Here is a 22,711-nt window from a genome sequence, read left to right as displayed (position 1 = left end):
TGCATGTTATCATATAAAAATGAAGATAAATCACTTACACTTTGATTTTACTTTTATTCCTGATTTTTTAATCATTTTTTTACATGGAATTTAACCTCATTTCAGTGAAGAAATATTTTTTTCGGGGCCTTAAGTATTTGGCTAAAGGTTGGTAAAGGTTTTCCTAATTTTTTCATATTTTTATATAATTTTTTTATCATTATATAGCCAAGAAATGATTTGTTATCATTAATTTAGCATTTACTTAGCATTTATATATATCAAGGGGTATCCACGTCATTTTCCCAAAATTCGGGCAAATACGTGGATGCATTTTATATATACGAAATTTTTTTTTTATGTAATAAACAAAAAGTCGGCGAAAAATATTCAATATATATATATATATATATATATATATATTAAAATGTCGGTTAGCCACGTGCATTAAATGCACGCGCTAACCGACGGGCACGAATTTTTGCACGTTGGTTGGTTAGCAGCGTGCATTTAATGCACGCGCTAACCGACGCACGTGCAATATTTTTTATATACATATATTTTAAGGTCGTTAGTGCGTGCATTTAATGCACGTGCTAACCGACACTTTTTTTTATTTAAAAAAACACTGACGACGTTTAACGGCGTCGATTCGCTGGGTGCATTAAATGCACCCAGAAATCGACGTCGAAAAAACGTAAATAAAGGCGGTCAGCTTACCGCCCATTTGTTTAATTTTTTTAACGTGGTCAAAAAGTGTGGCTCCGTTTGTCGTTTTCTTTTTTTTTTAGAAAAAAATTAAATGAAGAGGGCGACGTGGCTCGTTTTCATCCATTCAAAAGAGACTCAAATGCCCAATTATTGTGCGCCGACGATGAGGACAATCACGTGTCAGAACGTGATCCGAGAATGCAGAAAACGAGAAATACCAACGCCGACCAATAGAAAAATAGCATTTCCAAATTTCTTGGAGGAGAGATAAATAATCCAACAGCTAGGATTAATCCTCAGTAAAACTGTGATATCTTGAGATCTAGCCGTCCGATTTAGCTCAAATTTTGAGGGTATGATTTTCTTGTCCCCCTCTATGATCCAAACGGTTGGATCTTTAAATAGAGGTGTGTAAGAAGGCGAAAATTACTTTTGAAAGCTCTCCCCAAGCATTTGGCCAGGAAGGACACAGGAGGGGCTCTTGAAGTCGACAGATCTTGCTTCTGAACTCAAATTTGTAAGTCTCTGATTTATATTTTAATCATCTTCTTGAACGATTCTAAAACGCCAAGGCATGGGCAAAATGTACATGCCCTAGAAGTTTGTTTTGAATGAAATTAGCACTTCATTTTGATTCTGATTCAAGATCTGATTTTTGATCCTTAACTCTAAATCAATTTAGAACATTCCTGCATCATTAGATTTTTAATTTAGGGTCGGATTTCATCTTTTTCCCAAATTCTTCACTTTCCCTCTCTAGGTTAATTTGTCTACTTTTTCTCTCTAGATTTTGATTTTTATTGTTTAGGAATTTAATTTAATATATAAAAAACCTAAAAATAAAATTTGATTAGAAAATTCATCCATCTTGAAGTCCAATTTAAAAATCCCTTTCTTGATTATTTAATTCCCAATTTTAATTCATAAAAATTGTCTTAAAATTTTATAATAATTGGGAAATTATTAATCTGAATTAATCTGATTTTAAAATTGAAATGTTCCTATCTTGAGCTTTCTGACCGAAATATTCAAAATCAAAATTAAGTCTTACTTGATTTTGATTAATTAAAAACATTATTAAGCATAATTAAGATTTATTCGTTGCAAAATTCATTCATCTTTGAATTAATTCATTGAAATTGGATAAAATTCTCACTTGCTGCCTCCCTGTGGTTCGACCCCTTACTTGCTCTATATTCCATATTTAGTAGTTAAGGGAAATTAAAAATTTTATTGTATAAGTCTAAATCCAAAATCAACGACATATTTACGTGCATTTTTTGGCTTATCAAAACCGTTACTGCCGTGTCACGTAGCTGTTCTTGAAGTTCTGCATCAAGACGGTTAGTTTCTTGATTTGGGTCTGATTCAGGAAGTGCCAAGAATCATCTTCTTTGATAGTTCTTGATATCACCATCCTCGCCGCTGCCATTGCCACTACTGCCGCCGCCGCTGCCGCCATCACCGTTTTCGTTGCTACCACTATCACCGTTGTCGTCGCCACCGCCGTCGCCAACGCTCTCGCACCTTCACAGCACTCCGTCCGTGCAAGCCTGCGTGCCCCACGCCTGCAGCCACGTGCCCATGCGTCTGCGCCCGTGCACGTCGTGCCAGCACGCCCCGCGCTGCACGCCAGCACCATCGCACCCCCCGCCCGCCACCCCGCGCCATCGCACCCCATCTCCGCCGCTCCACGCCAGCGCACTCCGTGCCCACCATCCCACGCCATCGCACTCCATGCCCGCCGCCCCACGCCAGCACACTCCGCGCCCACCGCCCAGCAGCCGCACACTGGGCCTCAGCGCCCCCACACCAGTGCGCCTCGCGCCACCGCACCTCGCGCCCACATGCCCCGTGCCCGCGCGGCCCCCTCCGGCAGTCTGGTCTCCGCGCCCCGCGCCAGTGCGCTCTGCGCCTGCGTGGCCCGCGCCCGTCGTCCCCACCCCCGCCAGCGTGCCCCGCGTCGGCACCCTCCTGTACCTGCCACGGTCATCAACCAGCTGTCGTGGACGCCGTAGTCCTCCGACCGACACGTGCATGCTCCACGCGCCTCAGGCGCTTTGCACACCCTCCGCGCACTTCGTGCACACGTGGGCGCTTCGCACGCTCCACGCCTGCGTGCACACTGCGCGCGCCCACGCACTCCACGTGCTCAGCGCTCCCACGCACTGTTCTGCATGCTCCTTGTGCTCCACGTGTCCTCGGCGCGCTTCACGCATGCGGTATTACGCCCATGCTAGCCGTTTGCCAACGACTACTGCTATCTTCAGTGGAACGACTCCCTCGCCATGGACTTCTGGGCTTCGATCCATCAGGTACCGCCATTCCCTTCTCTAGCAGTATTATTATTTCTTTCAGTGCCGTCTTTCGCTACTTGCTCTGCTGCCCGGATTTTTACCAACGATTCATTAGGATTAGCCACCTTGTGTCGAGAGGTAAGATTTTATTGTGATAACCCTTAGGTCACCTATCAACAGAGGTCGCGAACGCCTCTGGACACGTCGTGTCCCTCACTACGTAGACGTCTAGTTAGTCGATCGGGTCATTGGAAGTCTGACCGTGAATGGTCCAATCTCAAATCTTAGTCGATCGTCTTTTTCTAGTCAGCAATTGCCTTGTATTTCTCATTGGTTTACTCGAAAAATATCCATACTTCGAAATCACTGCATTTATTGGTTTTTAATCTGTGTTGTAACACGAGCCGTCCGATCCCGGCGCACATCCTATTACATCATGTAGGTAGGAATATGGTTAAAATGATGACAAGAGTGGGGAGGTGCATAGTATTTAACTAAGATGTGATGGTAAATAAGAAGAGAAGTACGTAAGATGATGTGAATAGGATGAATAGGATAGATGGCGTAAGATAGATGAAGACGTAAGAGGAAGATAGTGATGGAAATATATGTGGTCGGCAAGCCAATCACACATTCCACATCTCGTTCCATATTCATTAATAGAACATGTTCATTATATTGCACGTGTGATGCGTATAATGAAGTCCATGAATACATGATCAGACTTAGTGAATTATGATGAGATCGTAATACGGAGATCACTAGTCTTTAAGCATGTGTTCTAAACATTCCTATTCAAAGGACACGCGATAAGGACATCGAAGTATCCAAATAGAATAGCACTATCTAGCCTCACTCATATGATGAGTATGGCCGGTCCCGTAGCCATTAGTGTGGCGACTCTAAGGATAAATAGTGGGTGCTCTTTAGTGGAAAGAGTTCACTGAATTGATCCGTACGAATCCCTGAATGGTATTATACTGAACTGTCAATCAGGTTGATTCACGTCACGGTTGTGTAAGTGGTCCTTAGACCTGAGACACCAAAGACGTCTTGTGGACAGACGGTTGTACTTTGGCTATGGCCAACGAGTCTCTAATCATGGGATTCTAAACGGTCTTAGTTCGGGTGCATCAAGAAGTACACGAAGGCGATTGAGTGGTCAAGATGGGATCGCCCACCCTCGGTATAAGAGGTGACAGCTCAAGGAAGATGATGCGATGAAGTCCTTGGCCAAGGCAGTGAAATATCAGAGAAGAGTTCTCCGATGATTTCCGAATGCATCAGTACTACCTCGGATGACCAATTAGGGTTTGATAGTTGACCATACCCTAAGTCGTCCAAAGAGCGTCAAGTGGATGAGGGATTATACATACACGGTAACTGATGACAAACAGGTTCCATGAGTGAGTCGATACACACTCCTTTGTATCTTCTAGGACACGAGGTGTAGCTTGGCACCCCACGTGTCGGAGTCTCAACCTATCGATTGGGTTAAATCGATCCGACATTAATTAATCTATATGATGATATAGTTAATAAATTTGGAAGGCCAATAAAGGTTATTGGGCCGTTGGAGTCGTTCACTAGACTGATACATGGGCCTAAAGGGTCACACGCAAATGGTCTTTTGGACATTGGAAGATATACTTAAGTTTTGGGGGTTTTTATGAAAAATACCCACTTAGTATAAATAGGGGAAGGCCCTGAACGAAATTCACCCAGGCTAGAATTGTTCAGGGGCCTTTCCCCTTCTTCTCCACTATCCCCACACCCCCTCTCCATCCCTGATGTGATCGGGATGACGTAACGACGCTGACGGAGAAAGAACGGGGCTCGTCAACGAGGAGGAGATCCGACGCGCCGAGGACCGCGTGAATACACCTGAGGCTGCACACTTGAGCAGCTCGACTCGTCTCACTCCGGGATCAAAGAAATCACGAATGAGATTCATGCAAAGGTACTTCGTTTTAATGTTTTCGTTGATGCCATTCGATTCGCAATAAGTCTTCCGCTGCACATCGTTTTGTATTGTTCATCCAGATCCAGGCCTCTAGAACCCAACAGATAGTGGATGTAGGAAATGAGTAAGAAGGGAAGGTGAAGAAAGTAGTGCTTTAAGGTTTATGATTAAATGGAGAATAGAAGAAGGGGAAAGAAAGGCAACACTGCCCTCAAAATTTCAGTGTAATCTTTTGAATTGTAATATATAAAACCTTGAAGTCGGACAATTCCTATCCATTGACTTAAACTAAAGATATCTCTCCCTCATCCTTGTCACCACCATCATATCCTTTTTACGGTTTTGCCTTTAGCTTGGTATTAAATACAGTCAAAGGCTCAGATGCTCCCACGTAATCCTCTATCAACGTCTCATGTTGTGCCATGTGTCCTTGTGGAAAAAAATGAGTGACAAAATAATAAATGGGGTATGTGTGATGTGGCACCAGATCAGAACCCCATGTCTGCACCCTAAATCTTGTCAGCCATTAAATGATCGACACATGGCATCATGTATAGGTGTTGACACATGTAGGGACTACAACTTTTGACCAGTCAAAGGGAATAGAAAAGAAAAATATACTCTTATTTTATTCCTCTATCTTTCTCATTTTCCAAAATTGCACTTATTGCAACAAAACTTGTTTGGTCAGTACGGAATTGCACGTATTGAGGGGCCACATCATCTCTACGATTATAAAAAAGCAAAAAATGTTTATAATGATTGGTCAGTATGGAATTGCATATTTCAATTCCATATTGTCACTTTTGATAATTATTAAAATTTTAATCATTGTGATAAGCCCTAATTCACTACTTACCAAGGGATGAGATCGTGCCACAAGGCGTGATTGAGGATTAACCCCAAAACAGCATTAATAAATTTATATAAAATTAAAGATATGGCTAAAAATCATATATATTTTGAATATAACGTCCTCAATTATAGGAAAAATCATATTCAACTCAAAAAATATTTTCTTCCAAAATATATTTTTCAACTTTGAAAAATCATATATTCCTGAATATAATGTCAAAAAATAGAAAAAATCATATTGACCTCAACAAATGTTTTATTTCAGAATATAATTTAATAAAAATATCTAAAAATAAAAAATGCCAAAAACCATTCTAAAAATATATTGAATCATTTTAGGCTTAATAACACACTTATATAATTAATTCAATGAAAATAATCATGTAAATAGTATCATATTGGCCTAGAAAATGTGGGTTATCATAGGTCTATACTTAAAAACATGATCTAGAGCAAATCATATCTAAGATTGGATTAGGTCAATATTTGGACCAATCTACAAACCATTGGTTCATTTAGTTTCTCTTATGACATTAACTTATAGCTACATGGAAGATTAGTCGTGTAGATAGTTATATTGGTTTCCATGGGCCTTATTTGGATGAAAATCTATAATTATTTGTAATGGAAGGATTTAAATAAAATCTTAACGACATCATTAAAATCATGACATGAATCAACTGCGCACATATTACATCTGTGATTTGTTGCATCATCAAGTGAGACGTATCGAGCTGCGCATGTGTATAGCCTATAGACGTATCCACGCGGTCCTCTGCACATTGAATATTTTCCTTCACCTTGATGAGCTCTGTTCACCCTGAATTGTCTTTGTTGCACCGCTACATCATTAGAAATGGAGAGGAGCTAAGGGGATATGGGAGAAGAAGAGAAAGAGTACTGAAAATTTTTTTCCTAGGTGAATTTCGCTCAGGGCCTTCCCTTGTATATACTAAGTTGGTAGTCTTCATTAAAATTCCTAAAATTTAAGTATATCTTTTGACATCAAAAAAACCATTTGCATGTGACCTTCTAGGCCCATGTGAGACGATAGACATTCCTTTGTATCTTTTAGAGCATGAGGTGTAACTTGGCACCCTGTTGGTTGGATACTAGACCTATCCATTAGGTTAAATCAATATAAAATTAAATAATCTATATGATGATAAGGTAGCTTAATTTGGAAGGCTAATAAATGTGTATTTAAAGTCCCTTGTCCCCTTGGTGATCCTAGAGTGACTTAGTGTATGGTTAATTGTCGAACCCTAATCACTCATTTGAGTTAGTATTGATGTGTTCGAAAATGATCGGATACGTCTTCTTTGATAGTTCACTACCATAGCTGATGCAACATGCCCACGGCCGGGATCGACCGGCGTGGGTTGCAACACAATAACTCGAAAATAAGAATGAAACCGATGCAAGAAAGCACAAAAACACTAGGCCGTCGTGAGCGTGGGAGTTGGCTCTTCTAGTTCGTCAGGGCAGGCTAGTAAGGGGACGGGTGCCCCGAATGCCGGTGAGTGACTCGAGACCTACGGATGGGTGCCCCGGTCAGGGTTGAAGCCTTCACCTAGAAATGAGTTATGGGTGGCTAGTCGCTATTGGATAGTTCCCGCCCAAAGACTCCCTATCAATTACCCCACCCAACTTAGGACGTAGGTAAGGAGAAAGCACAACGGTGAGGTAGAAGCGAAAGAGATAGGCACGGGTTATCGGAAGGGTGGCTCACGTCAAGTCGGTACAATGAAAGAAATAACAACACCAAGTAAGGGAAGTTGAGTGGGCTGACCTGGGGGGGGCGGGGACTAGGTCCCGGAAGTCGCCGAGCGAGGCAAGTCCATGTCCGTGGAAGAATCAACGTGATAGGTCGATGCTAGCCGCAGCCTCCGTGAACGCTGCGATTCCCACCTCAATGAAGATCCTCCGCGCGTGGCCTCCAACGGACTGACTCGACCGCCGCAATGCAAGCATTGTTGGGCGCCAGTGAGGGACGGATCGTGAAGATCCACGGCAGTTGTCACAGGAATCTGCTACGGCGGGGGGGTGGTGGTCCGGGAGGACGTTTGTTCGCCCGATGATGTTCAGCGACGTCGAGGCTCTTCTTCCTCTCTAGCGTTGGCGAAGGTGCTCGTCGCCTAGAGAAGATCGGGGAGGGTGATCTATCGAGGTTCTTCGTTTGCTCTTCTTGATGTGTTGGGTGGACGGCGGTGGCAACAAGGGGGAAGGAGAAGGAAACAATAACGGGAAGTGGTAGGTCGGAAGGGGCAACGCAGAGAGGGGGAGAGGAGAGGAGATCGTGGGGAACAGAAGGGGTTTGTGGCAGAGATGTAGTGAGGGGGTTGGGGTGATCGAAGGGAGAGAAATGTGAGATTTCTGGATTGGGGAAAAGGTTGGGGAATTCTCGGCGGGCAGTTCGGGGGAAGGTGGTCTTCGGGGAAAGGAGGCGAGGTAGGGTGGATCGTGAGAACAGAGAGAGGGTTCGTATGATGGAGAAAGGGACCGGGAGGAAAAGGGGAAGAGGGGGAAAGGAAAGAGGGGGAGGTTGCGGGGTGGGGGACGGGAGGGCCTTGAGGGGGGAGGGGAGGGCAGTTCGAAGAGAAGGGGAATCTAAGATTGGCGTAGACGGTGCTGGCTGGCCGCTCTGGCGGTAATGGGAATGGCGGTCTTGCGAGATCCCTCCTCTGAGCAGGATTGTCTCAGGCCGTCTTCAACAACACTTTGGGGAGCTGGGAAACCGGCGATCCTGGTCGGCGAGACTCCTTGTTCTCCTTGAAGAAATGAGGAATCTGGTGAGCGAAGCAGGATTTCCACCCCTGTTAGAACTGCGGGAGGATCGAAAATGGAAGGAATTGGGCGCCGCCACTCCGGTGTGAGAGAGAGAAAGAGAGAGCTGAAGAAACGAGACGAAGGAACGGAGATAGAGGGTAGGGAACTCCTTCAGGATCAAAAGTCCTTCAAAATTCCCTTCTAAAAAAAACGGCACCTCTTCCCTCTTTTAGGGTGGGGAAGGGAGTGCCCTAGTCCACCCTGTCGGGGTGGCGTTTAAGTTAACGGCGCCACCCCAGTGCAGGCATCCATTCTGAAAATAACATAGTTAAAAAAAAAGAAACAGAAAGAAAGAGGAAGAACAACACGGAGTCCCCCGATGCATGTGGGCAGCTCCGCCAAAACAAAGGAAAGATGAAAACAGCATAGGTTCGTGATAAACGATGAAAACAACTCACGTAGTGTACTTGAATTGCGGGTCCTTAGCGTCAACTCGAGTTGCGGGGTGAGGTTGCTTGCGGTCCAGCATGAGTTCATCCGGATGGTCCTCCATCAATAGTTGAGGACTTCATTGCATCATCTTCCTTGAGTCGTCTCCTCTCATACTGAGGGTGGATAATCCCATCTTAACCACTCAACTATCTTCACAAATTTCTAGATGCAAACAAACTAAGACTATTTAAAATTCCATAATTAGGAACTCATCGATCATAGTGAAAGTAAAATTTTTCATCCACAAAATGTCTTTGGTGAGTCTAGTCTAAGGCTCGCTCGCACCACCCTGATGTGAATCATGTTGATTGATAATTAGGTAATATAGCATTCAGGGATTGTTACATATGTTTTATAGAACTTTTTGTGCTAAAGGCACCCACTATCAATCTTTAGTGTCTCCACACTAATGGCTATGTGACCATCAGTACTCATTATAAGAGTGAGCCTAGATAATGTCATTCTATCCGAATACATTGATGTTGATAACACCCATTTAGTGGGTTAATATGCCTATATTTACATGTTTATTTGTATTAAATTAGTCATATATGCATTTCATCAAGCCTAGAGTGATTAAATTTATTTTTTGAATGATGTTTTGAATTTTATGAGTTTTATAAATTTTATGAATTATTAAGTATTTTTAATGATTTTTTTGATATCAAATTCTCAAAGAACATAATTTTTTTAGTTGCAATCGAATTTTCCTGAATTTTTTTTGGCATTAAATTTGAAGCGATATAAATTTTAAATTAAAAATATATATTATAATATTTTTATGAATTAATGTCTATTTTTGGAAGAGAGAAAATCAGAAGGATGAGATCCAAATTTCAAATCGTGATATCTGACATTTTTAAGGTGTTTTGGGCTGCCATTGAGCAGAGCTTCCTTTTTATTTACTCTTTCTATTCATATGGTTGGATCTATAAATAGAGCCTGAGATTTTTGTAAAAACCATCTTTGAACTCACTTTCTCTTAGAGAGGCTGATTGAAAGAGAGTGAGGGTTTTGAAGATCCATAAAGGTGCTCTTGGTATTTTGAGTGATTGGGAAAGATAAACAGAGAAGTGAAGATGCTTATCTGCATCAAAAAGCTCACTGATCCTAGTGAAACATAGGGTTGTAAGGTTAGTCTCTTGCCTTACATTTGTCTCCCTCCTTAGCATCCATTTAGTTCGGTCTACATCCTCTTCTCTATCTCACTACCACCTATCCATTGTACCATAGTATCCATTAGGTCATTATCATTCGTTATTCCACCATTTTATTTCACCATCATCCATCCATATCCACTCATATCCATTCACCCATCTTATCATCCATCTTCTTATTCATTTTCTACATCCATCATCACTTCATGTCTTCATCTATCTCACACTCTCATTTACATTTGATCTATCCTCGTCCTCCTACCTATTCATCATACTACTATTCATATCATCCTTATCATACAATAAATATCACCCTTTCAACAGCTTGAATCCATTGCATCACAATCCCCTATTTATACGTATCTCCTATCATCCCTCTTGAATCATCATTTAAAGAGTATTAAAGCCTAATATCAATTTCCTATGGAGACGACCCTTTTTCATCACTAAATAGTCAACTTATTTTATGAGTAAAGGTTTATAAATTATTATTCATTATCTCAAATATCAACACCAAATTAACAACCTAAATTTAAGTTTATCAGATGTCCTTCTCGAGTATCCTCGAATACGAATATTTAGAACACAAGCTTTAAGATTATGATCTCATCATATTATGATCTCATCGTAATTGACTAAATTCAATCATGTATTGATGTACTAAATTATACGCATCACACATGCACTATAATGAATAAATTCTAGTGATAAACATGGAATAAGATATGGAATGTGTGATTGGCTTGCCGGCCACATATATTTTCATCAAGTTGGGCCTACTATTTAAATAGCAAATTTATGGACCTAATTCACTCCCTATGAGGTTATCCTTAATCTATTTAGACCAGGCGTAATTATTTTTTTAATTTATCTTAATATTTTTAAATAATTTGGGATAAGCAGATCAACTCTCAAACTACCTGCTTGTTGTAGAAACATTTTCATATTACATTCTTATGTTTGATATAATTATCATGAAATAAAGTAAAGGCTCATTTTTGATAATTTACTTATCCTATTAATAATTAAAAGACGAGGAGGAAAGCTAAAATTTAAATAAATATAACCAGTTTAAAATTTTCTATAATGTATTCTTATTCACGTTATAAGTTCGAATCTCTCTCCAGATAAATAGTAAATGCACGTGGGTGTCATTCGACTGGAAAAGGCCATTGAATTCCAGAATATAAATTTTGAGGTCTTGTGTCATTTTTGACGAAAAAATATTTTATTCATGAACAGGAGATAGGATTTTGGTGGTTCATTTGATATATAATTGTCGTCCGATTCAGGACAGGCCTCTTGAACTGATTTCCAATGAAATATAAAGTATTGGTGATAATGATATCAACAAAGATTCTTGAATGAACTTATCAGCCTATTATCCATCATCTTTATCTTGAGTTTGATACATTGGATGCATTTGTGCTTAAAAGACCCAAAAATTGGATTTTTAAAGTAGTCTCCAATGACTTCATTAAAATTGGTTTTGGATGCTACAGTCATGGAACTTTCTGTTTGGATATGTGAATTCAAGGTGCTCTTGTCAGTAAAAATATTCTGTATGGAGAGGAAATCAAATAGTTGGACAAACATATACCATCCAACTATGTTTGCTTTAATTGACCAATAAGACAAGGGAGGAAAAATGAGAACAAATGCATATACAAACCATGAAGTGTTAGTTTCATTGTGGGCAATTGACGATATCAAGATTTAGCTTTTTTGCAGATGTGGTCAATGTGAATGAGTAAATGTGCATCTCTTAATAATATTCTGATACATTAAGAAAGATAAGATGCAGGAGAAATATATAATAGAGAGATATGGAAAATGTGCTTGTCAAATGTTTGTTATCTTAAAAAATTAATGGATTTAGGCAAACAGGCGACTGTAGTCTTAAAATCGTATAATAGAAGTTTAGAGATTGAGGCGAATAGGCTACTCTAATATATGAATCATAACCATTTCACCATATTTATACATTTCTTTCACAAAAGTGAGATCCAGTGAAAACAAAGTCTTTTACCTGGGGGATCAAAGGACTTAAGCTAGAATCGGTTAACTTTTCGTCGTGAGTACCTTGAGCAAAAACTAGAGAGCTAACCTTTATTTATTGTTGGTGATGAGAAAAGGGTAGAGGGAAAAAAAAGGCAAGAAACATGATTCATATAAAACCAAAGTCATTAGAAAGATGAACAGGAATCCTAAAGCTTTACAAACCCTTCTAACTCTGAAAGGGAGGCCTAAAGGAGACTGTCTTGAACCCCCACTCTTCTTGTGGGCTTCTCACCTCTGTAAGCATCGCCACCACCTCCTTCATGGTTGGCCTCTCTGACGGAGAAGAGTTCACACAGAACAAGGCGATTCCCAACGTCTGGAGCATCTCTTGTACAGCCTTTCTCGGCATCTCTCTCAGCCAAGGGTCCAACAACTCGACTGAAAGCCCGAAGCAGCCAATCTTCTCTCTCAGCCGTGCAACTATGTGCAGGCCTTCGTCTTCCTCCACCGCGCTGCGCCCGCTAAGTATTTCCAGCAACACCACCCCGTAGCTGTACACGTCGCTCTTCTCCGTTATCTTCACGGTGTAGCCGTATTCTGCAACCAGCCCAGACTCAGACCCCTTACCCGTCCAAGTTCCGTCCATTCCCTCGGGAGAGAGAGAGAGAGAGGGAGCGCAATAGATAGATAGAGAGAGAGAGGGAGCGCAAGAGATAGATAGATAGATAGAGAGAGAGAGAGAGAGAGAGAGAGAGAGAGAGAGAGAGAGAGAGAGAGAGAGAGCGCAAGAGATAGATAGATAGAGAGAGAGAGGGGGAGCGCAAGAGAGAGCGCAAGAGATAGATTGAGAGAGAGAGAGAAAGAGAGAGTTAGACAGAGAGAGAGATAGAGAGACAATAGATAGATAGACAGAGAGTTGGGGAGAGACAGAGAGATGGAGAGGGAGAGAGAGAGAGACAGAGAGACAGAGAAAGACAGAGAGTTGGGAAGAGACAGACAAATGGAGAGAGAGAAAGAGAGAAAGAGAGAGAGAGAAAGAGAGATGGAGAGAGGGAGATAGACAGAGAGTTGGGGAGAGACAGAGAGATGGAGATAGAGAGAGAGAGACAGAGAATTTGGGAGAGACAGAGAGATGGAGAGAGATCGACAAACATAAAGTAGGGAGAGACGGAGAGATGGAGAGAGAGAGAGAGAGAGGGAGACAGAGAGTGGGGGAGAGAGGGAGAGTTGGGGAGAGACAGAGAGATGGAGAGAGAGAGAGACAGAGTGGGGGAGAGATAGAGAGATGGACAGAGACACAGAGAAAGAGAGACAGAGTGGGGGAGAGATAGAGAGATGGACAGAGACACAGAGAAAGAGAGACAGGGAGAGGCAGACGAGAGAGAGAGACGGACAGAAAGAGAGTTGGGGAGAGACAGAGATGGAGGGACAGAAAGAGAGAGAGAGAGAGGCAGAGAGAGAGAGAGAGAGAGAGAGAGAGAGAGAGAGAGAGAGAGAGAGAGAGAGAGAGAGGAACTTGCCTGGGGCGATGTAGCCGAAAGAACCCGCGATCCTGGACATGGCCATGGCGTGGAGGGACTCCCCCACCACCGATCCCGTCATCTCCTTGGCAATGCCGAAATCCGCGACGCAGGCTTCGTACTTGGAATCCAATAAAACGTTGCTGCTCTTAACATCTCTGTGTAGAATCGCCGGCTTGCAGTCGTGGTGGAGATAAGCCAGCCCCTGCGCCACCCCCACCGCTATCCTGTACCTCGCATCCCAGTCAAGACAAGGGTTTTCCTTCAGAAGCCGGTGCAGGTTACCGTTGGGAACGAAGCTGTACAGGAGGAGCTTCTCGCTGCCGTTGGTGCAATACCCCAGAAGCTTAACGATATTCCTGTGCCGGATCCGACTGAGAATCTCGATCTCGGATCCGAACCCGATAGACGGCCATAGCTTCTTGACCGCGATCGCGTCACCGCCGGGGGTCTCGGCCTTGTAAACGGCGCCGGAGCTGCCCTTCCCGACCAAGTTCTCTTCTTTAAGGCAGCCCAAGACGTCCTCCACGGAGAAGCTCGGCGTTTGTAACGGCGTCAGCGTCCACGAGGAAGCCGCCGGGGGCGGTGACCGGAACCCCCGGACACGGCGGCGGAGGACCATAACCCAGGCGGCGATCGCGGCGACGGCGACGGCCGCGGTGGCGCAGCCGGCCAGCGCCGCCTTTCTCACCGTGGTCAACGCCGCTCCCGGGGTGAGGCCCCCGGCGCAAGTCAAACCGTTGACCCAGGTGCAGAGCTTCGGGTTGCCGGCGTACGAGCCGGGGGGTGCGGAGTTGAAGAAGGCGTTGACCGGGACCGGGCCGGAGAAGTCGTTGCCGGATATGTTGAGGAAGGCGAGGCCGGTCAACGCGGCCAAGACGCCGATCCCGCCGCTGAGCCGGTTCGAGGAGAGGTCCAGCGACTGGAGCTGGGTCAACCCGGCCATCTCCGTGGGCAGCTCCCCGGTCAGCCGGTTCCCGCTCAGGTTCAAGCTCATGGTCAACCCGGTCAACAATCCGATAGCCGATGGGATCTCGCCGGAGATGGCGTTCTTGCTTAGGTCGAGGAGAGTCAACCTCGTCATCTTCCCCAAGGAACCGGGAAGCGTCCCGGTCAACCGGTTACCCCTCAGAACAAGCTTCTCCAAGCGGCGAAGGTCGCCAACGGTAACCGGAATCTCGCCGGAGAATCGATTCCCGCCGAGATCGAGCTGCTGAAGGCTCGCCAGCTTCCCGAGCTCGCCGGGAATCTCGCCGGAAAGCTGGTTATCGTGGGCGTCGAGCGATTCGAGAGCTCCGAGCTCGGCCATGGACGGCGGAAGCTCGCCGGAGAACAGGTTAAGGGAGAGGTCGAGGAAGACGAGGTTCCGCAGACCGGCCATGGCGATTGGGATTCTTCCCGAGAGCTGGTTTCCAGCGAGACGAAGCCTCGCCATAGCCGGAAAGCTTCCTTCTCTCATCCTCAGCTCCCCCGACAGAGAATTCCCCACCAGAAGAAGCTTGTTGAGCTTCCCAAGCGCAAATATCTCTTCAGGAATCCCCCCCGCGAGCAAGTTCAACGACAGATCGAGAGAGGAGAGCTCCGAGCAGTCCCCCAGCTCGCGGGGTATCTCGCCGGAGAGAGAGTTCCCCCACAAGAAGAGCTGCCGAAGCGATCTCAGCCGTCCGATCTCCCGCGGGATCTCCCCGGAGAGCGCGTTGTTGTCCATCTGCAGCACCGCGAGGGAGCTCAAGTTGCCGACCAGCTCCGAGGGGATGGCCCCCGAGAGGGAGTTATCGGAGAGATGGAGCTGTTGGAGCAGGGTAAGCTGGCCGAGCTCGCGGGGGATCCGACCGGAGAGCCGGTTCGCGGAGAGGTCGAGGACCGTCAGAGAGGTGCAGTTGCCGAGCTCGGGGGGGATCTCTCCGGTTAAGGAGTTCCCCCAGAGGAGAAGCTGGGAGAGGTTTTGAAGCCGGCCGAGCTCGGGGGGGATGGCGCCGGAGAGCAGGTTAAGGTGGAGGTACAAGTTACGAAGCTCGGAGAGGGAGCCGAGCTGGGGGGGGACGGCGCCGGAGAGGGCGGTGTCGTAGAGGGAGAGAGTGTGGAGATTCTTTAGCCGGCCGAGCTGGGGGGGAATCTGGCCGGAGATTCCGGTGGCGGCGGCGCCGAGGACGGTGAGATTCTGCAGCCGGCCGAGCTCCGGGGGAATCGCGCCGGAGATTCCCTTGTTCCCGCCGAGCCGGAGCTGGCGGAGAGCCGCCATGGAACCCAACTGGGCCGGAATGGGCCCGGAAAGCTGGTTATCTTGAAGGCAGAGGAGCTCCAGAGAGGAGAGCTCGGCCATGGCGGGTGGGATCGGGCCGACGAGCGAGTTGCCGGAGAGGTCGAGGGCGCGGAGAGAGGAGAGGCGGCCGAGCCAGCCGGGGAGCTCGCCGGAGACGTTGGCGGAGGAGAGATTGAGGAAAGCGAGAGAGGAGAGAGAGGAGAGGGAGGCGGGGAGGGAGGAGAGGTTGAGGAAGGTCGAGGGGAGGGAGAGGGAGGTGACGTGGCCGTCGGGGGAGCAGGCCACGCCGCGCCACGCGCAGGGCGACGCGTCGTCGGGGTTCCACGAGAGGGGGAGGGAGAGGGAGAGCAGGGCTTGGCCGTCGGGAGAGAGCCCGGCGATTGAGAAAGAGAGAAGGGAGAGAAGAGCGAGGGACAGGGTTGGACTGCGAGCCATGGGGGGTTGGACGGCGGCGCCGCCCGGGCTTTGGGCTTGTCTTCGCGTCCGTTGGAGCGCAGGCGAGAGGGAGTGTGTGAGCGAGAGCGAGAACGATAGAGGAAGATGCCTTCATGCCTTAGAGGAAGAGAGATAGTGCCATAAAGATCGGTGGAGACAAAATAGATGGATGGATGGATGGATAGCTAGCTAGATAGAGAGAGATATAGAGATAGATGGAGATAGATGGATAGACTGATATAAAGATAGAGAATCAGAGATAGATATAGAGATAGATAGATAAATAGATAGAGATAGACAGATGAAGATAGATAGATAGACATGTGGACGGATAGAGATAGATAGATAGAGATATTGGTAGAGAGATAGATTGAGATAGGCGATAGATAGAGAGATATATAGAGAGATTGATAGAGATAGATAGATAGACAGAGAGACATAAAGAGAGATAGATAGAGATAGATTGAGATAAATAGAGAGACAAATAGATATATAATATATATATATCGATATACTTGCACAGATAGAGATAGAGAGAAATATAAATGGATGGATAGAGGCAGAGAGAGAGAGAGAGATATTCATGAGATTCATGTGCTACCTCGGATAGATACTAAGCCAGAGAGAGATTACAGTCATGATAAATGGATATTAGACAAGAACGCGAAAGATCGATCTTTAGATGGATAGATGTCGAGAAAGAAAGATGGAAATTATATGCAGAGAGATTATTAGAATGATATATAGGAGACATAGTTTGATAATCACAGAGAGAGATGTACGCATGCACAGAGAGAGAGAGAAGTGAGAGAGAGAGTCTGCTAGACGAAAAGTTGCACCAGCCAAGCCCGCTCTGAATTGAGTCTTTTGAAATGTGGGCCCCGCTCTGGGCGATAGGAAACCGTTACTTGTCAACTTCGAGTGTGGGGACCGTCGGATTCTCTCTCAACGGGCTGGATTCATTTGTTTGGCCTGGAAAGCGCGATTAGTCCAGCCTGCCCCTTTAAAAGGACTGGGGATATTCGAAACGTCGATTCCTCGTTTTCCCGCCCAAAAACTGCCTCAAGATCAACCAGAGCATGTCGACCGCGTTCCTCTCGTTCCCTGGGAAACTGGAGCTCGTGATGGCGAGGCGGAGGGGGCCGAGGACGCTTCGGAAATTGCTAAAGGTAAACGAGTCTTGCTAGCAGCGATTGCGATTTCTGCCATCAATCTAGAAACAAACGAGGAAAATCTCTACCGCGATTCCTGTTTTCTCTCCTAATTAAAGCCGTGAATGCAGAGGATTTATTTGGATTTCTCGTCATCGATAGGCGTTATGACCGGCTCCGATTGCAAACAAGGTACTTCTAAGTCAATTTCCATTAAATTTTAGTTTCAAAGCAAAACAAAAGTTGTTAATTTCTATCCTATAATTTTCTTCCTCTTTTTCGAACATTACGAGCCATGGCCCCTCAAATCTGTAAAGCAGCTACTTCTAATTCAAATTTATTTAAATCTGAGTTTCTGAGCAAAAAGAAAGTACTCTGTTTCTTTCGCGTATGCTTCTCTTTGAAATAAATTGATAATTTATGACATCTGCTTAATTGAATCTAATTAATTTTCAATTGAATCGAAGTTTCAAAGCAAAAATAAACGTTTTCTATCTCTTATATTTTTCTTTTTTCTCATAGAATGATATTGTTTTCCATAAATTATTTCCCCCCCTTCAATGGTTTCTTGGAACCGTAATCTTTGTGAAAGGTTGTGAAGCGCCTCGGGAATAGGGGCAAAAAAGATCATACTCTAGGGAGAAGCCATAGGCGGAAGATTAACCGGCGAAGCTGGTTTGCACTGATCCGCCTAGGGTTCTGAGGCACTCTTTCTGACCGTTTTATTTCGGGACGAGTAAAATAAGGAAAATCTTATGCCTTGCAGAAGATTCACAGAAAACTTTAGAATCAATGATCCGGAAGATTTAGCGCTAATCCAGGCATCATCTACATGCAGCTAAAGAGCAATTGTAGAGATCCTAGTTCTGTTCATCACTTTGGAATCTAAACCATTTCCAATTGGAGTACAATCTGGCTTCGTCGTCGAATGGGTAAAGGGGCTCCACAGGGCTGCGTTTGTCGACCCTTTGGGTCCCCGAGAAGGTGGGTAGCTTCTGCCTGTACCTTCTTCCCATTTCTTCGGCCTCTGCGAAAACCCTCTGCAGATCGGAGCCGTTGAAAATATGAGATCAACGGCTGAGAGAATGATGAGGAAGATAATGATTTTAACTGATACCCACCTCTTTATTGGTGAGAATCAAGCCGGGCTCCCCTTCCAGATGCGCAATGCTGCGTTATTTTAAAGCTTCGATAGTGAGGTGAACAGATTTGATGAATCGCTGATCTTTAAATATCAACAACCGAACAGGAACATTAAATTGTTCCTGAAATCTTAGGTCTTAATCTAAATTATAATGCTGACCTTAGAAAAATCTTGTCTGGAAACATTGACTTGATGACGAGGACCTTCACCTTCTCGTCGACCTCAAGAACGTCGCCCACGGACCCTATGCGGGCTCTGGAGACGTTCGAGATGTGCAACAAACCGCTGCGAGATGGGGAGAGAGGAATTGAGTTTAGTATGAACATGACTCTACATTGTCACATGATCATATGTTTCTTAATAATCGTGCTTACCTTCGATTTGTGTCGCCTATTCTTATTTGTGCTCCAAAGGGAAATATTTTCTTTACGGTCCCATCCAAGAGAGTTCCTTCCCGAAGATTTCGCATGTCCTGAAATCCCATGATATCAGTTAAAAACATTTTTCCGGCAGAAAGATTGGGAATGATTTTTGAAATCGGGAACCAAAACATTTTTTGCCTCGGTGTTGCAATTATCCAATCTTAATCACACTCAATCGGCCCACAGTAGTATTCCACGTACGAACTACATGAATTTATATGAAATGCCAACTCTTCAATCTGCATGTGAAGAAAAATAGCATTCGATGCACGATTTCCCCACACTTGCGCACACTGATATGGCATGGAGATTACCCATTTCTTTTTCAGCCGAAATTATCTCATAATAGCAACAACGTAATCTTTCTACAAAGTTCGTGTTTCATAAATCTTCTCGAACTGCATCGTGGCTAAATCTTTGAGGGGAAATACATGAATCAGTCGTTGGATTCATTACTCGTTTCTGAAGTATTTACTCACCCAAGCTTCTCTCTCGCTGATGATCAAGTCATTCTTCTCTTCATCAATCCGCGTGATGCATACCGATACACGTCGACCGACCTTCAACCATATCATAAAACAATAAATCAACAAACTAGGGCAAATCTTCACGAATCTCACGCATAACCGATCACCGAAGGAGTTACATTTTCTTTCAAGTCTCTGAAATTGTTTACTCTGTTCATCAATTCCGCCTTGGGGAGAAACGCCCGCAAACCCTGAAAATTTACGGAATTAATTGAAAACTTTCCGATAATCCTTAATCATTCCATACTCGCCGTACCTCGATTCTAGTGAGCAAGCCTCCAGTGTTCCATTCCGTGATTACCACATCAATCGGCTCTCCCAGTCGTTCTATCTGCAAGTTTTAATACATAATTCAAGAATCAAAACAACTAAATACAATTAGTGTACATTCCTCGCCATCTCCCCAAGGTAAAGAAAGAAGAGGACCTGCCTCACTCGATGCCAAGCCACTCTCCGAACCAGCCTCCTCGTGGAGAGGAGAGGCCGCCCGCTCAAAGTCCGGCCCAATACCTCAGCAAAGACGACCGAGCCCACTTCGACAACCGGCCTGCCCGGCCCATTATCCCCGGTCAGAGCTTCCTCCTCGACCGCGATTCCAACCCTTCCGGCAACGGTAAACTCTCCCACGTCCTTCTGCAAATTGCAGAGAGACCGCTCCACGTCACCCTCGTAGAAGGGGAGAATCTCCTTGGTCAGCATCGTCCCCAGCCTATCCGCTCCAACGTTCACATCGAGCTTGTTCTCGTTGCCGGAGACGACGACTCCGACGACGAAATCCCCGAGGGCGGGATCGTAATATTCCACCCCGATCATCCCCCCATCTCCGGCTTCATCGGACGGCCCAGATTCGAGATCCTCGTCGCCGGACTCTTCGGCGGAATCCCTAGCTCGGAAGAACTTGAGAAAGGGGGCGAGGGCGGCGTCCATTTCGGCCGAGACGTCGGTTTCTTCTTCTTCTTCTTCTGGGATTGGGATGGGGGAGGGTTTGCCGAGCAGCTCGAGCTCGGTGTCTCTGGTTTCGTCATCGGATGACGGGGAGGCGGCGATGGGTCTTCTTCTGGGAAGGAGGATGGGTCTGGATGACGCGGCGAGCGGACGGCGTGACGCGCCGCAGCCGCAGGCATGGCGGGGGACGGTGATGGACGTCCAGGACGAGCGGAGAGAAGGCAGCCCGCGTATCATCATCAGTCCTTGAATCTGCATCTCCTTGAGGGCTGCTGCTCTTCCCAGAGGGAGTTCGTCTCTTTTTTATCCGTTGTCTTGATGGGCCCTGTACAGGCCCGCTAGCGAGAAGCTCCAAGTGCACCCAAAGGATTGTAGAAGGTGGATTGAAAAGACTGGGCTCTGGAAATCTTATTTGCGATGGGCGAAACCCGAGTTGAATGGACGCTTTGTATGATTATTGAGGGGCACATGTTAATACAGTTTCGGATCATCCGGGACGTGGACGATCGATGGGACAGGATGGGATGAAGATTGTCCCATGCAGCATCCGGAATCAGAGTAGGGACGCGGACATGATGGTTTTTTCGTCAGAGTGGAAGAAAACCGTCGTTCGTTTGTCTTGGAAAGAATTTCCATCCCGGTTTTCGTCCAAGCTCGCGGATGGGACGATTTTTTTTGTCCTGGGACAAAAAAAATGTCCTGTCCGCGTCCTGCACGACTAGAGTTCCGGATCGTCCGGGACATGGACGATGGACAGGACAGGATGAAGATCGTCCCGTCTGACATTCAGAATCAGTGTAGGGACGCGGACGGTACAGTTTTTTTTTCTTAGATGTCCGGACGGGATGGTTTTTTTGTCAGAGTGGACAAAAAGCGTCCCGTCCATTTATCTTGGGATGAATTTCAATCCCGGTTTTCGTCCAACCTCGTGGACGGGACAATTTTTTCATCCTGAGACGAAAAGAATGTCCCGTCCGCGTCCCTGCACTAATATAGTTCCGTATCTTCCGAGACGTGGACAACGGACGGGACGGGACAAAGATCATCCCATCTGACATCTGGAATCAGTGTAGGGACGCGGATGGGACTGTTTTTTTGTCCGAGACATCCTAACGGGACGGTTTTTTGTCAGAGTGGACGAAAATGGTCTCATCCGTTTGTCTTAGGACGAATTTTCGTCCCAGTTTTCCTCCAACCTCGCGGACGGGCCCACTTTTTCATCCTGGGACGAAAAACCATCCTGTCCATGTCCCGGCACAATAAATGTTAATCTGGCAGATTGAAAAGATTGGGCTCAGGATGTCCAATTTGAAATGTAAGAGATACTGGAAATTTGGATGGGAAATGGCCCAAACGAGCATAGGGGGGAGGGCATATGTTTATTTGGTGGATTGAAAATATTGGGTTCAGGGAGTCCCATTTGAGATGTAAGAAACACAACTTCAATGGAAATTTGGAGGGAAGTGCCCCAAATAATCATAAACGGTGGGGGGGGGGGTGCATATGTTTATTTGGTGGATTGATAATATTGGGGTCAAGGAGTCCAATTTGGGATGTAAGAAACACAACATGAATGGAAATTTGGAGGGCACATGTTGCCTGTATGGAACTCGGGAGACATCATCTTCTTTCAAGGAGTCCTGAAAGAGGACTAATGATGTTGATTTAAGGGAATACTTATCATTAAATGCCATTGAATTGGTGTAATACAGATATAAAATGCACACACTTAGAGTGCGGTACTAAAGGGTTGAATCTACTGGGAACTGTTGTTTCAGATAAAGATATTTAGTTTAGGAAAAGAGAAAGAACGAGATAACATGTATAAGGAGATAGAGATAATTTATCAGACTGTGTTGAAGATATGAATTATATAAGGTATAAAGAATGAGAATAAGGACAAGGGTACAGATGAAGAGGGTGAGTGGAAGATATAAACTATTTGTGGGAGATTAGGAAATAGAGAAATAATTATTAGTAGGAATATTAGAGGGCTGTCAAATGATAGGATGGATTATTGTGGTTATCGTAACATGTGTAAGAAGATTAATAATAGAAAATATGATTGAGGCTGGGATTA

General features: G+C 45.2%; 1 protein-coding gene and 1 long non-coding RNA gene across 2 annotated transcripts; one reads left to right on the top strand and one right to left on the bottom strand.

Annotated features, from left to right (window-relative positions):
- Nucleotides 1-12,428: 12,428 nt before the first annotated feature.
- LOC144703434 (uncharacterized) lies at nucleotides 12,429-20,939 on the bottom strand. The gene is made up of 11 exons (XM_078575600.1): nucleotides 20,113-20,939; nucleotides 19,943-20,017; nucleotides 19,806-19,877; nucleotides 19,639-19,719; nucleotides 19,112-19,209; nucleotides 18,897-19,022; nucleotides 18,715-18,763; nucleotides 18,455-18,633; nucleotides 17,516-17,605; nucleotides 13,745-16,551; nucleotides 12,429-12,821 (listed from the first exon to the last, which is right to left on the bottom strand). Exons 1-11 carry the CDS (start codon nucleotides 20,887-20,889, stop codon nucleotides 12,451-12,453), a joined length of 4,725 nt encoding a protein of 1,574 aa, XP_078431726.1. The 5' UTR covers nucleotides 20,890-20,939; the 3' UTR covers nucleotides 12,429-12,450.
- LOC144703805 (uncharacterized) lies at nucleotides 17,441-17,939 on the top strand. The gene is made up of 2 exons (XR_013581634.1): nucleotides 17,441-17,611; nucleotides 17,725-17,939. It is a non-coding gene; the product is annotated as an uncharacterized LOC144703805 (long non-coding RNA).
- Nucleotides 20,940-22,711: the final 1,772 nt, after the last annotated feature.

Source organism: Wolffia australiana, chromosome 5 (genome assembly GCF_029677425.1).
Source record: "Wolffia australiana isolate 7733 chromosome 5, ASM2967742v1".
Lineage (NCBI taxonomy): Eukaryota > Viridiplantae > Streptophyta > Magnoliopsida > Alismatales > Araceae > Wolffia > Wolffia australiana.
The sequence above is the reverse complement of the archived record's forward strand: the minus strand, read 5'-3'. Positions and strand labels throughout refer to the sequence as shown.